The sequence below is a fragment of the Vicugna pacos genome, chromosome 17 (genome assembly GCF_048564905.1).
Source record: "Vicugna pacos chromosome 17, VicPac4, whole genome shotgun sequence".
Lineage (NCBI taxonomy): Eukaryota > Metazoa > Chordata > Mammalia > Artiodactyla > Camelidae > Vicugna > Vicugna pacos.
The window spans coordinates 8,417,492-8,434,074 of NC_133003.1; the positions used below are offsets into that span (position 1 = coordinate 8,417,492).

At 42.2% G+C, this 16,583-nt stretch overlaps 1 protein-coding gene across 16 annotated transcripts in view; it reads left to right on the top strand.

Moving 5' to 3' along the window:
• RBMS3 (RNA binding motif single stranded interacting protein 3) overlaps positions 1-16,583 on the top strand; it is a 921,458-nt gene that overhangs the window by 292,684 nt on the left and 612,191 nt on the right. For 7 of the 16 annotated variants that reach the window (XM_031686917.2, XM_031686920.2, XM_031686921.2 and 4 more), the window contains exon 1: positions 8,070-8,647. The exons of 8 other annotated variants lie outside the window; for them this stretch is intronic. In XM_031686917.2, the coding sequence (XP_031542777.1) occupies positions 8,573-8,647 (75 nt within the window). In that variant the 5' untranslated portion in view covers positions 8,070-8,572. Of the gene's footprint in view, positions 1-7,888; positions 8,016-8,069; positions 8,648-16,583 lie in introns of those variants that run through there. One more of the 16 variants, XM_072940910.1, reaches the window with a different exon arrangement.

A 16,583-nucleotide genomic window follows, 5' to 3' on the forward strand; every position in this document is an offset into this window, starting at 1 on the left:
GTTTAAAAATTTCCTCTCTGCTAATAATAAAAACCTTACTTATAAATATACTCATTTAATTTTTTAAACCCATGTTAATTTTACACAATGAAATAAATGCTTATACTAAGACAAATTGGAAAATGCTAAAATTTATCAAAAAGAAAAGTAAAAATCACCAGTAACCCCTCCTGGAAGGGAAAAATTTCACTGTCATTATTTTGATGAATTTCTTCTACTCTGTTGTCTATGTGTTTATATTTCATAGTTGAAAAAGCTACTGCATAGACAATGTTTGATTGTTTTTCTAAATTTTGATTTTTTTTCCATTAGCTATTCAAGTTAAACATTTCCTGTAGTGTCAGAATATTTCCTAAGAATTATTTTAATGGTTGAATCTTTCTACTGTAATTTATTTGGTCAGCTGGAGTTGGGCATTCAGGTTTCTCCAATTATTGATTATCAAAATGCCAGTGATGATCTATTTTAGATTCTTAGAACTGAAATTAATGGGTGAAAAGGATGAAGATGTTTAAGGCTATATATATATATTTTTCTTTTTTTATGTCCTTTTTTGTGGAAGTACAGTCAGTTACAGTGTGTCGTTTTCTGGTGTCCAACATCATGTCCCAGTCATGCATATACAGACATGTATTTGTTTTCATATACTTTTTCATTAAAGGTTATCACAAGCTATTGAATATAGTTCCCTGTGCTCTACAGAAGAATTTTGTTTTTCATCTGTTTTTACATATAGTGGCTAACATTTGCAAGTCTCAAACTCCCAAATTTATAGATTGTTTACTATGCCTGCTGTATGTTTTGTTAGGCTGTATTAAAGGCATTTAGAGACATTTATTAGGGACGTATGAGAGCGTCTGTTTCACTGATCTTCACTGTTGCTGTATTCCTTTCATTTTATTAACACATTCTCCAGGGAGACACAAGTAGTAAGATCTGTGTTTGCATATGTATATGATGCTGGACACCAGAAACTGACACAGTGTAACTGACTGGACTTCAATAGAAGAGAGAGAGAGATTGTGAAAGGAGAAACTTATTTTAAGGAACTGACTCCCATGATTGTGAGAACTGGTGACTCAGAAAACTGTAGGGCAGGCTGGCGAGCTGGAGACCCAGAGAAAAGTTGATGTTGAGTCTGGTCCAACTGTAGTCTGGAGACACACTTCCTTCCTTCTTGAGGGACCTCAGTCTTTATTTTTAAAGCTTTCAACTGATTGTATGCGGGTCATCTCTACGTAAAGTCTACTGACTTAAATGTCAATCCCATCTAAAAAATACCTGCCAACAACATCTAGACTGGTGTTTGACCAAACAGCTGGACACCAGAACCTTGCCAGGTTGACACGTATATTAATCATCACCCCTGTCATCCAGATAGAGTTTACTCTACGATAGAAGACATGCTCTTTCTTTTCTGTTTGCTATGGAGATCTAACTGACTTCTTTAGGACTTTTCTGTGTACTGTGAGTTTGCTGTTTTAAAGACAAAGATTTTTTTCATCTCATTTTGGAATAAAGCATTAAAGATTTCCATCAAATGACACCAAGGAAAGAGCCCAAGTTTGGACATACAGAAATGAGACAGAAGTGATCCTCCATTATATAAATTATAACATGTATGTATGTTATAACCAGACGATGTGGAAAGAGTAGTTAAACCCACTCCCTCTCAGTTTTCTCAACTATAAAGTGTGAAAAGTCATGCCCACTTCCCAAGGACTTGGAGTTTCACTGAGGGGGCATTTGTAGGCATCCTGTACAATGTCTAGTAGGTGGGTGGGCTATATTTTATAGTTGTACTATATTTTAGTTCATCTGCTTCTTTCTCAACTTGCCCACACCCCAGTGCCCACTCCCAATAGTCTGTGAAAAAAAACCCTCTCCTTCTTCTCAGAGTTCAGTACATTAGCAATTCACTTCCACAGAGCTTCCATTTTTACTTTTTGTATGTGTGTCTCATTTCCCCTTCCATTATTTCCGAAAGTATTGTGCATGAACCTCTGATAAATAAGTGAGATTATTTTTAGATAAATATTTTATTTGTTCATTTAGTTAAACATTTATTCGGTGTGTATTACATCCCAAGGACTGTCCAAGGTGCTGCGGACGTAGCAGTGAAAAGATAGATAAATTCCTTGTCCTTATTAGATACTCAAACAAGGAGACCACAAGTGATGTTGTGTTAGTCAGGGTGGGCTAGGTGATGCTGTGTAAGTCAGCAAATCCCCACGGCCTAACACAACAGTGGTTTCCGTCTCACACACGGCTAGTCCATGGCTGGTCCAGGAGACCATTCAAGGCAGCTGTCCTCAGCCTTCAAGGTGCCTCCTGCATATCAGTACATGCTCGCATCAGAGAAAAGTGGGCTGGAGACCCAAACAGTGGCGGTCAGAAGCTCATACGAGCACCACTTCCACTTCGTATTTTATTGGCCGTAGCAAGTCACGTGGCTGTGCCTACTCCAGTGGAATGGAGAAGTCTGAGTCTTAGCCATCCTAGTGGTAAAGACAACCCAGGCCTGTCTACTGCGCCAGTCAATGCTGTGAAAAATGTGTATAGAGAGTTGGTGGATAGAGTATATTTAAAAAAAAAATTATAGAAGCAGAATAAACATGAGCTTTATGCAGGTTATTGCTTAGAATGCTAATAAAGCACATTTGTATTTCAGAAAAAAATCGAGTCAACTTAAAGTTATTTAATAACTATTGTTTCAAATTGGTACTCAGATATAAGAAAAAAATATTAAGGCCATTTGTAAATGGTTTATTTGCTAAATCTGCTTGAGGACAAGGGTGAAGACACTATATATATTGGTATCCTCGAATTTTTAGGCACAGAGGAGAGGATCGAGAAACCTTTGCGGAAGTTACTAATGTTCGTTATTTTAAATTGCTTTTGCTTTCCTCCTTGACTGACTGTCTTGAACTGTAGTCCATTATAATTTTGTCTGGTGGCTTGGAATTTTCTTCCAAGAGCAATTTTTATTGTCTTTATCTACATTAATATCTTTACATTCAATTATAGTTTAAATTTGAACCACACATACATGAATCACTCGTGGTCTCTTGTAATTTGTCTCAGATACTTTCTTAAACCATTGTTAAGTATTCAGTAGAAGAAAGGGAAGTGGTAACATTAATGTGGGAATTTACAATCAACCATCTTGTCTTTAAAAACAAAACAAAAACAAAACAACTTTTATGTTTAATACTCACTTGGCAACTGCTGGGCTGGAAAGGAATTTCACAAATTTGAATAAAGAGGGCAGGAAATGCTATGATTTAAAAAAAGAAACTTACTCAAGGTCATGGACATCTTTCTTAAAGGTAGAATTGTATGCTTGTTTCAAAGATAGTATGGTTATGTTTTTTCTTTTTTTTTAACATTTTTTATAGATTTAAAATCATTTTACAATGTTGTGTCAAATTCCAGTGTAGAGCACAATTTTTCAGTTATGCATGAACATATATATATTTATTGTCACATTTTTTTCTGTGAGCTACCATAAGATCTTGTATATATTTCCCTGTGCTGTACAATACAATCTTGTTTATTTATTCTACAGTTCTGAAATCTATGTCTTCCCACCCCCAGCCCCCTTGGCAACCACAAGAAACAAACAAACAAAGCATAAATACAAAACAGAAATAGACTCACAGACATAGGTTATGTTTTTTCTTATATGTCTACTGTTCTTTTCTTTTGCGGGGGGAGGCAATTAGGTTTATTTATTTATATTTATTTTTTTAGCGAATGTACTTGGGATTGATCTCAGGACCTCGTGCATGCTAAGCATGTGCTCTACCACTTGAACTATACCTTCCCCCCACTTTTCTTTCACTTTTGATTTAGTCTTTATAATTAAAAAAAAAAAAAGTCACCCAAAGAGAGGGCGCATGTCTCCTCTGAGGAAGTAGCTAGGTCAGGGGCTTTCCAGAAGAGTCTCTGTCTCTACTGGATTGATTTTCATTTCAGCACCATCACCTCCCACCTCCAGATGTGTGTCCGAGGCATCCCATCCATTCTGTTGGCCAACTTGGCTTAAATGAGTTCCTCTCCCGTCTGCACTGTGAGTCACGTGTGTCTGTAAGAGTTTATGCCCTTTGATGCAGTTTGCTGCTTTTAGATTTGTACCAAATTTGTTTGTTAGTCGGCAAATGGGACACAGCTGGCTTCTGATTTAGAGAGCGCCTTAAACTAGTTACCTCCTAACTTAACTTGATCATTTAAATGGAAAGTGCTCCTGCTCCAACAGAGCAGACATGATATAAAAAATATTTCCGACATGACGCTTTTGCCCCTGTGGCTACTGGTATCTCTGGGGGAAAAAAAAAGTGAACAAGGCAGCCTTTAAGATTCTCACAAGTGGTAAACTGCCTTTTCATTATTTAAGAAAAGCTTTAAATGTTCAACATTCTTAAGCTAATGATAATGGATACCCAGAAAATACCGATAAATGGAATAGAATAGATTTTGGAAAGTGGCAGTTTGTGGAGAAATTACTGACAGTATCGATGTGTGCTGGAATGTCACCTGCAAGGGGGCGATAGCTTGGACTGAGGGGAGTTACTTCTTTGGGCTTTGGTTTGTAAATAAGGCAGCAGTCCTTTCTCTTCAAGGAGCCTCTAGGCAGTTATGAATGAGAGAGCACTGATGTGCTTTGTCCAAAGACACGGAGCTGGCAGTGGCCCTCTAGGATGCTGTTCTGGGGATCTCATGATCTGGAGGAACCTCAGTCTGTCATTGAGGAGGACAGCAGTCTATAGTTGAAGATGACCAGACCTCGAGTCAGAAGATTTGGAGAGTCCTGGCTATGCTGTTAACTGTTACTAATTTAGCTTTCCGCCCCAAGTGCCACCAAGGCCTATGTGGTCTGGCCCCAGCCTCCTTTTCTAGTCTTCATGGCTCGCCTGCTCCCTTCCAGCCCCTGCACATTTCTTGCTCCTTCCAGAGGCACACGCTTTGCCCGGCTTTCTGCGCATGCTGTTCCCTCAGCCTGGCACGCTCCACCCAGAGGCAGGCTTACGGGTACTGAGCAGATGGAAGACGTTCTAAGGGTTATCAGTGCTTCCCATGACTCTCTTGGTGCAATCTCAGAACAGCTGCAGGAAGGGGGTGATGGCATCGGATGGAGGAGGCGCTGAGGGAGCGCGATGCGGCAGAGGCATAAGGGAACCCAGCGGGCGGGGTGGGAGCCAAGGCTCTCCCGCCAAGCGGGCTCACAGCACAGCGCACCCAGGGCTCGGTCCACGCCGTCCCTTGAACCCCAGCGCCCTTCCTTGGACAGCACTTCCTGACTATCCTATTTAAGGTGGAATCCTTCTCAGGGGTGGGGGTATAACTGAGTGGGAGGGTGCGCGCTTAGCAAGTGCAAGGTCCTGGGTTCAATCCCCAGTATCTCCATAAAAATAAAGAAAGAAAGGAAGAAAGGGAGAAAGAAAGGAAGAGAGAAAGGAAGAAAGAAGGTTCCCAGTGACTCTGCCTACTTCCTTGCTCATGATCTCACCTCCCCTCTTTGTGGGGAGGCACTTGTTCTGATCTGTGTGACACTGTACCCCCAGAGGCGCCCCGAGGGGAGGGTATCACTTAGGTTAGAATCGTTGCTCATGTTTAAGATGTTTTATCCTTTTTTTTGGTATATATATATATATATAGATGTGATTTACAATGCTGTGTCAGCTTCTGATGCACAGCACAATGCTTCAGTCATGCATAAACATACATATATTCATTTTCATATTCTTTTTCACCATAAGTTACTACAAGATATCGAATATAGTTCCCTGTGCTGTATAGTATAAACTTGTAGTTTATCTATTTTTTTACATATTAATATCTGCAAATCTTGAACTCCCAATTTATCCCTTCCTGCCCACCCCCCACCCCCCCCCCGTAACCATAAGTTTATTTTCTAGGTCTGTGAGTCTGTCTCTGTTTTGTAAATAAGTTCGTTCATCTTATTCTTCAAACACTTACCGAGCATCCATTTGATGCCAGATACCACGCCAGTTTTGGGAAAGAGGAAGGCAAATGAGAATGGTGGGTTTTCCAACGTTCTTGCCTTTCCTGATGCTTTTAGAGCATCCCAGGGAAAAAAAAAAAAAGAAGTTAATAGGATAAACATTATATTTGGGCAAACACAAGGTGCTGGGGAAGTCAGGGTGTGCGGAGAGTGACTCAGAGGGGGTGATACTGTGCTGAGACTGGAGGATGAGGATGAAGGCTCAGAGGTGTGGAGGTGGGTCTGGGGGAGCCCTCGAAGCAGAGGGGATGACCGAAGGCCCCGAGGGCACAGGCCTGTCTGGAGAACAGTGCAGGGCAGCACCTACTGTCTGCGTCTGGAGAAGAAGTTAGGTTTTCCAGTGTCTTGGAAACGAAACCAAAAGTCAGGACTTTATTGTGTGAGCAGTGAGATGCCACAAAGGATTTTCAAGTCAATGGGGATTTTTACTTAGTATCTGACTCAGGGTGCTGCCTCCAGCCAGGAAAGTTGGAAGTCTGTCCATTCGCGAGATGAGACCCCATCTCGCAGAGTAACACAGACACGTCGGCAGCGTTGATTTAATTTTCTCAACGACAGTCCTGCCGGTGCTTCTCACTCCTACTTTCCCTACCTTCTCTCCCTTTTCCCTTCCAACTGCTGTTCTTGTCAAAAGTCAAGCCTAAAACTGTTTGCCCACCCTCCTTATCTTTCTCCGCGGACCCTCCACACCCTCACAGTTCCCATAAACCAGACCGTTTCATGGAGTCAGTTGCCTCCGGGGTGGCAGGGCTTTTAAGGGCATGGACCCCCGAATTGTGCTTTGGGCCAGATCCTCTGTTCTTCATGACTCAGGAGCTGGATTTGTACCGGGGACCTTCTATCCGAAAAGGCGATCCGGGGCTGGGGAGGGCAGAGGCGACTTGACAAAGTGGAGAGGAGTTCGGTGCCGGTCGGCCACGCTCTGGGCATGCGTGAGCACACAGCAAAACACAGCTGGCACGGCTAATTTTAGCCTCGCCCGCCTTGAAAAGGGACCCTTTAAGGAAATATATTTTCTCTGAAACAATTTGTATTATAATGTAGCAGCTGATAGGCATGTCAGAATGCGACTTATTATTGGTGGGGAAAAACTCCGCCAAGTGATGATGATTTTTGTTGTTATTTTTTGTGATGATATCAGAAAAGTGATTTAAGCATCCATGAATCATAAAGGGACAGACAGTGGGAGAAACGGTGATTTTATTTATCAAGACTATTGTAAACCTAAGGGGACGCCTCTTTTGATTTTTACCAGATGGATGTAATGGTAAGAGTGATTATGTCTGCTGCGGTAAGTTGGCTGTTGTGATCTGGTGATGCCTGTCTTGTTAATAGAGTGGTCCTGGAGTAGACTCTGAAATTTCTTCAATACTTACCGTCCTCCATGTCCTCCAAGGAGTAAAAGGTTAGTTTCTAAAGCAGGTCTCAGATTCACTGGGCTTTAGTGTGTTCACAGGTTTTGAAAGCTCCCGGGCACACTTTTTCCATTTTAACCAGCACGGTTGGTCTGTCTGCCTTTATCATTATTATTATTATTTTTTCCTTCCTCTCCCTTCGTCCTCCAGTCCCTCCCCTGGTCTGCTGTGTTTTGCTCAGCTGGGTGGCTTACCTTGAAACTTCGCAGGACGAGAAGAGAAGGCAGCTCTTGTGCGGGGTTGATGGAGGGAAGGAGAAGACACAATCCACCGCCCACATCTGAGTTCCCCGGGTTCAGCTCCAGCCGCAGCAGCCCTGCTGTAGGAACCGCTTTGCTATGCGAGATAGCCAGCAGAGGGAATCGGAACTTTGCTTGCAGCAGGGGTTGAAGCAGCCTTTTTTTTTTTTTTCTTGGAGGAAATACTGCAGCCTTCTGGACTGCGTACGCTGCTCCCTGGAGGGGCTCTCCGGGTCCCACCCACCGGCTGGAAGGAGGGGAAGTGAATGAAAGGACAGGACAGCCCGAACACCATGTCACTCTGGGAGGGAGACAGCCGCAACTGAGCTGTGCAAGGTTTTTTTTTTTCTTTTTCTTTTCCCCTTTCTTTTTCTTTTCCCCTTTCTTTTTCTTTTTTTCTTTTTCTTCTTTCTTTCTCTTTCTTTTTTCTTTTCTTCTTCTTTTTTTTTTTTAACCTTTTTCTTTAAGGTGGGGACAGAGACAAACAGGAGACAGGAAGCTGACCTGCAAGGATTCGGAGTTGTGCTCAAAGGACTTTGATTTTTTTTTTTTTTCCTTTACAAACGCTGGCAATTGACATCACTACAAACAGCCTGGTGGAGAAGAAACTGCCCCATCCCAAGGAGACCCCGGCGGCTGGAGGAAGGCAGGCAGGATCTAGGAGGCTGTGAGGGGGGTTTTCCTACGGATCCCCCCCCTCCTTTTTTTTTTTTTTTTTGGTGTGTTTCTTTTTAAAATTCTCGCTGTGTTGGAACTAGCCAGTGGTGGAAGAAGAATCTCCAAAGCCTCATCAGTCATCAGGACTGTCAGGAATAGTGGTTAAAGAGGACGCTCGCCTGGGGCATATACCCTGTCATCCAGTTTCCTGCCTCGGAGATAGAGATTCCAGCTACATGGGCAAACGCCTGGACCAGCCACAAATGTACCCCCAGTACACCTACTACTATCCTCATTACCTCCAAACCAAGGTATGGCTCGACCCACGGTCTGGCAGCAGCGTGGTGTCCTTCTGCACTTGGGACGGGAGACAGACAGGCGTGTGGACTATGATTATTGACCACCCCCCACCCCCGCCACCCCATCACCTCTCCCTGCTTCTTTGACATTAGTAACGTAGCCATGGAGTTAATGAAGCAGAGAACAGGAGAAGGAAGCCAGCCCGGAATCGTGGCTTTCGCTTTAAGGAAAGATAATAGTTTCCCTGGAGCTCCTTTGTTGTTATTTGGCAGCATAAACGTTCCTGCTACGGGTCCAGCCCTTGGCAGATGGGCAGGGTTGTTAAAAAGGAGATCAGAACCGTGATTAGCAGGCACGAGAATACAGTTTCAGGGGCTTTTTCTGGTGAGCTGTTCTTTGTTTGTGGCTCTAAAAGGGCTTTATTCCCCCCACCGGACAGGACATGCCAGGGTGGGGGCGACTCAAACTTTTAATCGCTGAGTGTAGAATAAAGAAGGGCTGGGAAGGTATACGGCGACTAGCTCAAGTCCCTCAGAGTTTGTTTGGGTGTATTTTCTGCTGTTGTTCATTGCCTTATGTGTTTTATTTTGTACTGAGGACGAGCGGGATGCTAGAGGCGGAATTCCGGAGCTTTACAATAGATGTTCTGTACTTTCCGAAGCTCTGGGTTTCTGTGCTGCCTGCCACCCGGAGGCCTGGGTCTGGGAACGGGGTGAAACATAGCTGATGATGATTGGACGTGAACTGGTTAAATACTTTAGGCTTTCTGCATGCGCTCAAATGATCGCTGAGGGGGCCAGGGGCAAGCCCACGTCACTAAGTGGTGGGTAGTGCCAACCCTGAACTTCATCCTGCAGTTCAGACATGGAAGACTCTCAGGTGTGAAATCACTGCTCCAATTTGTCAGTTCCACTGGGCTTGATCTGGGGGGAAATGTTGGTAGTTAGCCCCTTGAATGCACGGATTATATTTCTTTACAGATGATCCTGTTTTGCATTGCATTAGCCAGACTCTGCCTTCTCCTTAACAAATAAATATGCCGGGAGTGAGCAAGGCGTGCCTGAATGATCCATGCTGTCACCAGGACTCGGTGATGTGATGAGGGTTTGGTAATTCATGCTGTAGTTCTCGTTTATTCTGTCTCTCCCAACAATGCCTATTTGCAAACCCGACCAGGCAGTGGACTTTCAGTATTACATTAAAGACTGTTCTTTTTTGCCCTTTTCTTTCTCAGTCGTTCCGAGATTTGCCCTGCCCCTTCCAAGGTCGACTCACACTGCTTTTAGCCTTTGTGAGCATTTAGTTTGTGCTGTTGCTGCTTAAATAGCCCAGCCCTCCTGCTCCAGTGGCTCCAGCTTTAACTCTTCGGGGGATTGGGAAGACAACGCTGCCTGCCTTCCTTAAGGAAATGGCAAAGCAAGGACAAGTTAAAAAGGGGAAATTTACAGTCGTTTCTCATCCCCCAAAGAAACAAAAACAACAAACTCAAGGGTTGCCTGAAAAATATCAGACATTCCATCCTCTTTAGTCATTTGGCTAAATTTTTCCAAATGTTACAAAATTCATGCCTTCTTTTCGGTTCTTGTTTTCCACGATGAAGGAGATTCAGAAAAGAAACTTTAGATCCAAATGAATGGGATAATTGCTTTTCTGCTTGAGACTTCTTTTAACCTATTCCTGGCAGGAAATAATGTTGTGCACATTATATTAAAGAGACAGGATAGTGGATCAGCTACACTGGTGGAAAATGTGTGTGCGCGCGTGCGTGCGTACTTGGGATACAGAGGGAACATGGTGAGAGAAAAGAGCCCCAAAAATAACGGAGGGAGTTTATTTTTGAATCTGTTTTGGGGTCCTAGGTAGTTTAGCGTTGCATAGACAGGCGGCATCTGGATCTTGTTAATTTCAAGCCAGTCAAAGCCATCAACTTCTGGAACATTTTTAAAGAAGTTAGCTCCATTAGGCGGCCTCAGCTGATGTTCAGGTAATCAGATCAGGGTGGAAGGCAACACTCAGTCAGTTCCTTTGCTTATCATGGTAGCTCACACTGATGATTACGTTGTAAAATTTCGACAGTGCTGTGAAGTTGTCAGATACCGTTCCGGTGGCTCTGAAATGACAGACGTTAATAACATTCCCGGAAGCTGAAGATATGAAAACGTGCCCTGTTTTGGAACTCAGGCACGCAGGGAATGGGAAGAAAGGTCTGTGGACAACATTTTAAAGGGTGGGAACTTTCTGACAGCATTAACACTGTTTACTGAAGCCCTGTAGCGTCCCAGGATAGCTTGAAAACAGCCGGGTTATTTCAGTACCACTTTTTGCACTAATATCTCAAAACACCATCAAAAGAATTTTGAAGGAAATACAGGCTCTTTATATTTACTTGGTAAGCCTAAGTGAGATTCATAAACTCCCCTGTCCTTCTAGCCTTGGCTTGTAGTTATAACGCAATTTAAAAATCATGGCTATTTAAAATGATGCTGACATGTAAAGGAACATTTATGGCTGATGAAAACAGAATTCTGGGGTAGACAACAAAAATTATATCCTGGTGTTATTGTGCCTTAAACTGTTCTCCAAATTCAGGTGTTTTTAACCAACCCGTGGAAGCTATTTGCTGCCATGACTTTTGGGTGGAAAAATCGACATAGTTTAAAGAACTAAAATGTTTATTATTGTATTTATTTAGAAAATGCAAAAATACTGAACCTTCTTTTTCTGCCTAAGTATGTGTATTAGATACAGTTGCTAGGTTCCTATGATAAAACAAAAGGAACGTTGATTTTTAAATTAATGCAGATGTCTTCCATGTCCTCAAATGCAAGTGAAGTTTTAAGAAAACTTGTGACACTTCCCTGCCTCTCTCCTCTTATTACCCATCATAGTAGAAGCAATCGCTTTGTTGCTTAAAAAGGAAAAAGAAAAATAGGGAAAACCTGAGGCTAGCTTACACCCTGTGGCGATGCCAGTAAAATACGCTTCTTCTCATAGGCCTTGAATTAAAAGTTGTCACTTGTCAATTTTCTTTTTGGCCAATTTCTTTCTCCCTCTGCCAAAAGAAGCGATTTCAAAAAGAACATTGCTTTTGGTTGGGAGTCTTGAAAAAATCTTGGTGACATGACATAAAGTTTAAATAAGACAGAGAACTGGGTTAAACAACAACAAAAAATTGCATCAAAAGGAATTTGCCGTTGGAAGGCCACCCAGAATAATCAGCAAGTTTTAGAGAAAGGGGACCAACAATAGTTCATTAGCTTAATGATATTATACGTAATGATGTTTGATTGAGTTGAAGCCTGATATTTCTCAAGGAATTTGTCACAGCTCATTCCAAATGACCAACCTGTTGCTATTGCGTTATGAGACCCAGGGTGAATTTCAAGCTGAATTTGAGGTCCTTTGCAGGGTTTTCCGGGAAAAACAAATTAGTGGAAGTGGGAAAGCTAAAGAGAGTAAAATGTGGTGGTCCCCGCCTGGTGAGTCAATATTTTGCAGTTGAGAAAGAGATATTTCTCTCCTACGACATATTTGGAAACCTTTAGTCATCTTCGTAAAACTGTAAAATTCACTCAAGCACACACAGCAAGCTGGTCTTCCTCTTCCACATCCTCACCAGTTCACTGTGTTTCTACCAACTCAGTGTGGTTTCTAACCACGTGGTTTCTTCATCAGTCGACTGCTTTCCCTCCTTGGCCATCTGCTTCCCCAGACCTTGAAGAAAGGGGTTCAGACCATGGAACCCCGACAGGGTTTCTCTGGCTAGTGGGACTCAGATTCGGCTCGGAGCCTGGTGTGAAGTTGGGGTCAGGTGGAAGGAGTAATTCATCAACTGTGCACTGATTTCAGGCTGAATTTCCAACCATCTGCAGCTGGACAGCCGCCCGGCTCTGAAAGTCTCGCTGGAGCCCAGCGGTGCCACAGAAGGAAGGACACTTGAAAACACAAGGACTGAGCAGTCGGAGGGAAGACAGAAGCCCCGGGGGGGGGGGGGCACAGGATCTTCTTGAAAGTCGTGAATGTGCAGCTCCTTCAAAGGCCAAACAAAACTGCCCTGAACACATTTCTTGCACACAAAAATGGAGAAAATCTTGCCGAGGGAGGGAGTGAGTTTAGAATTTCCTCAGTACTTCCTGCCTCAGATTTGCATGGATAGTCAGAGTTGGTAACTTGCCAGTTTTAAAGCAGCCTTGAAAACTCCCAAGTACGGTTTCCCTTTGAAACATACAAAACTGGTTTTCTAAAAATTCTTCCAGCAATAGACATTTTCGGTAGAACTCCAAATATTTCTTTTCGCTTCAGGGGGTTAATAGGATAGCATGAAACTATGAGAACTCTTGTCTCATTTTAGAAGGCGTACTATTTTAATTGGTTTTAAATGAGAGGAATATTCTAAATAAGGGGCTGCCCTCCCCTTTTTAGCTTTTTTTTTTCTTCTTTACTCCTTGAAATCTTTGTGATTGTTGGGATTCTCTTGTCTATAATGTAATTGTTGTTATCACAACACTAAGTTTGCTGTCTCCTTATACGGAGTAGAAGTGTAAAAAGTTCATTTTTTTTTTCCTCCTGAGTAATTCCAAACTTAAGGGAAACACATGTATATTTCTATGAACAGTATCTTTCCAGCACATTTTCCTTTTACTTTCTCTCAATTTGGAAAAAGAAAAACAGAATCATAACTCAAAACTGTTTCCATGAAGTCATAAACTGGATCTGCGGGCTGGAGGTAGGGGCGAGGTGAAGGGACAGGGGCCAAAGACAGAAGATGCATGCGAGTCATTCCAGGTCTTCCTGGCTCCAGGAATTCTGGAAAGCTGCGTTTCTGCACTAAGATGATTTACACAATCCTTTTTTTTTTTTTTTGACATTATCAGTCTTTTTGGCAGAGAGAGGGCTCAGTCACAATTATGCCCGTGCCAAATTCAAAGAAAACCAGGCTTCTCCTTTAAAAGAAAATCTTTTTAGGGTTGGACTTCTTATTCAGGGTAAATGGTTGGTGTTTATCCAAAATTGGCTTCGAGGACTACATTAAAATTGTGTTTTGTAATAGTCTCATAAGCCACAGCTGTGTGTGATTAAATAGTGTAATATCAAAAGCATGTAAGAATAGACATTTTTAGGCTATAGCTGTTACACGGAAGAGTGCAGATGGAGCCGAGGGGAGACTGGGAGCAAAAGCAGCCACGTGTGTTGTGATACGTGTGTGAACATATGTGTCGTGATGCATATGTTGCGTTGCTGTTTTGTGCGGTAGTGGGAAAAATGCTGAACTCATTTGGAGGTGATCAAAAACTCTGCTCTTTGAAAAATGGAAATAGACAAAAAAGCACCCATTTTTATTTTAAATAATAGCGTGCCATTTAACTGCAAAATGCATAGTTACTGAATGGATCCGAAACCCAGGCAAATGGAAAGATGAAAGTTAGCCCCATGGAGCACACTTTGAAAAAGGAAAAGTGAATTTTTTCCTTTCTGTTTTGAAATTATAAATGGTTTTCTTCTCTGTTCTTTTCTTTTCTTTTCTTTGCTACTTTAATCTGTAGAACTATTATTGTAAGAAAACCTTCAGGTCATTTATTCCTAAAAAAAAGAGGGCTAGATAATAAGAATCAGCAACTTAGAGCAAAATAAGTAGCAGTGTGATTCTTTTTTAAGATATTTGAAAATATGATACTCAGTTTGTATGAATATTGCTCTTTTGTTAACAGTGTTAAAAATTACATAGTTACGCACAGCGACACAACTTTTCCTTCTATTTTTTTTTTAGCAGGAATGTTACAGTAAAGAGGTTTTTAACTACAATGTTTGTGAAAGAATGTTCATGAAAACTATAATGCCTGGTCTTGCAGAGATTACCCAGCTATACAATTAATAATACTAGTAACAAATGTATTAGTAAGTCATTATTTTCGGGGCCTTGGAAAAGCCCATAGAATTGGCTATTGATTTTCAGATTTCAAACATTGAAAAGCAAATTTAAAAAAGAGAAAAGGGGGGCGAACAGAGGGAAGTTGGATTCAGTGTGTTTTTATTTTCAACTTTTCATTTTCAAGTTGATAACAGCAGAGAATGTGTTCACATAAATTTTTTTTTTCCCCGTGTAGATTTATTGGTCAGGAAATATGTACCATGTGGAGTCAGATCTCTGAATAAAGTTTTGCTGTTCAGAACAGCAGCCTCTAATACACAGCAAATTTCAGGAGGCTGGACGATTAGTTAGAAGATACCCGTCCTGTCTTTCTTCGGGAAGATTCTCTGATTTGTGTGTCAAGGAGTCGGCTTCTAGGTCACCTTCTCTAGGACGTCTTCCGGGCTTAGCATGTGTGAGTCTCGCTTTGAGACAGTTGAGGCTGCTTTGAGATATTTAGTGGTCTTTGGGAGATGGCCTCAGTTTTGTGCCACTGATGAGATTTTATTTGGGTCCTCCGTGCTTTCTACCGAGCAGCTCAACACTGTTTTGCTGATTCCAGGGACCTGACAAACATCCTTGGCCACATCTGAATCCAGCATCCAGAGAAGCACCTCCATCGCCCGGGGGTGGGTGGAGAGCTTTTCCCAGGGGTGGGACCAGAAGACAGGTGCTGTCGAAGCACTAGCGTTGCTGGCTTCATTGTGGCTCACGTCTTCTGCTTTGAGTGGGTAAACTCAGGTCGCATCCAAAGACTGAAGGTTGGTGATGTGACACTGTCCTGTGCCTCATTTCACTTGCTTTCTAGGTGGCATCAGAGTTGGATGGTTATGTGTCTGTTTGGCTAAACTAGTTGAGGTGATGAAGGAAGTTGGGTTGTCTCATTGAGATCCTGACAGCCCTCGATCCGTGAATGAATCTAGGAGCCAAGTGTACGTGTGGGAATCACAATCCAGAGACAAAATGCTGTTTTGACTCGAGTTTGCAAAAACCTATGAATCCTTGAATTTCTGGATAGTAACCTTTAAAGCACGAGGTGGGGGGGGGATTACTACAGTAACCAGAGCACATGGGATTGTAGAAGATAAATGATAGCTTCCCCAGGACACAGAAACACGAACATTCTCTTCCCCTCTTTTTCTCAAGAGGTCCCCTCTTGGTCCACCCCAAAGCCCCTGTTGGCTGAATTCATGAAAGTAACTGGAACCTTGGATTTTGTTTTTAATGAATGGCGAAAAAATGCAGAAAGGAAACTAGATTACATATACAATCAAGGCAACCTTGATAAGGCTTCCCTGTCGTGGGAAGGAAGAAAACTGAATCTCATGATATTCTAAATATTGATGCTACTACCAGTATTTGGGAACTGGTTTTTAACTTGTTCTAGAACTGGCTTTCCAATAGTTCTACTGCAGGGTTAAGAAACTGGCATGTGTTGCCCTCAGTACACTGGGTGCGCCTGACTTCTTGGTTGTCGTCTTCTTAACTGGTCGTTTTGAAGCTGAATATGGGTCATGTCTAGAATTTACTGAGGGTTTTTGAGCCATCTTCCAGTTTTTATCCTGGTACTGGTGTCTGTTTATCTTAGTCATATTTCTGATTGATGACAGCTTAATGAAAAGGAAAACGGAAAACTGAATGCTAACTAGCTGGTTTTCTGGAACAGATTAAGATACCCTAAATGCTTTTCTTATGTTTGCAAGTCATATTTGAAGCTGTTACTGACGTCTGGGAAGTCTCGTGTGGCTCCTCTTAAAGCTTATCCTTCCCGCAGATTGGATGGTGGCACCTAGAACATGCCCGAGAGCTAAGGCAGCTTAACACTGAAGCAAAAACACACTTTTCAACTCCCAGAGACCTTGGAGTAGGTGACGTATTTGAAGAAGTGTGTACAAAGCTTGGAAGAAAATTTCCGAGACTGTTTGCAAGGAGACCACACAAGAAAACCATATGACCTACCTGTGATGTTTAATCTTCTCTTGAGGGATGAGACACACATTTCTTTCAGGTTGGTGCTAGTCCACTGAAGGGTTGCGACA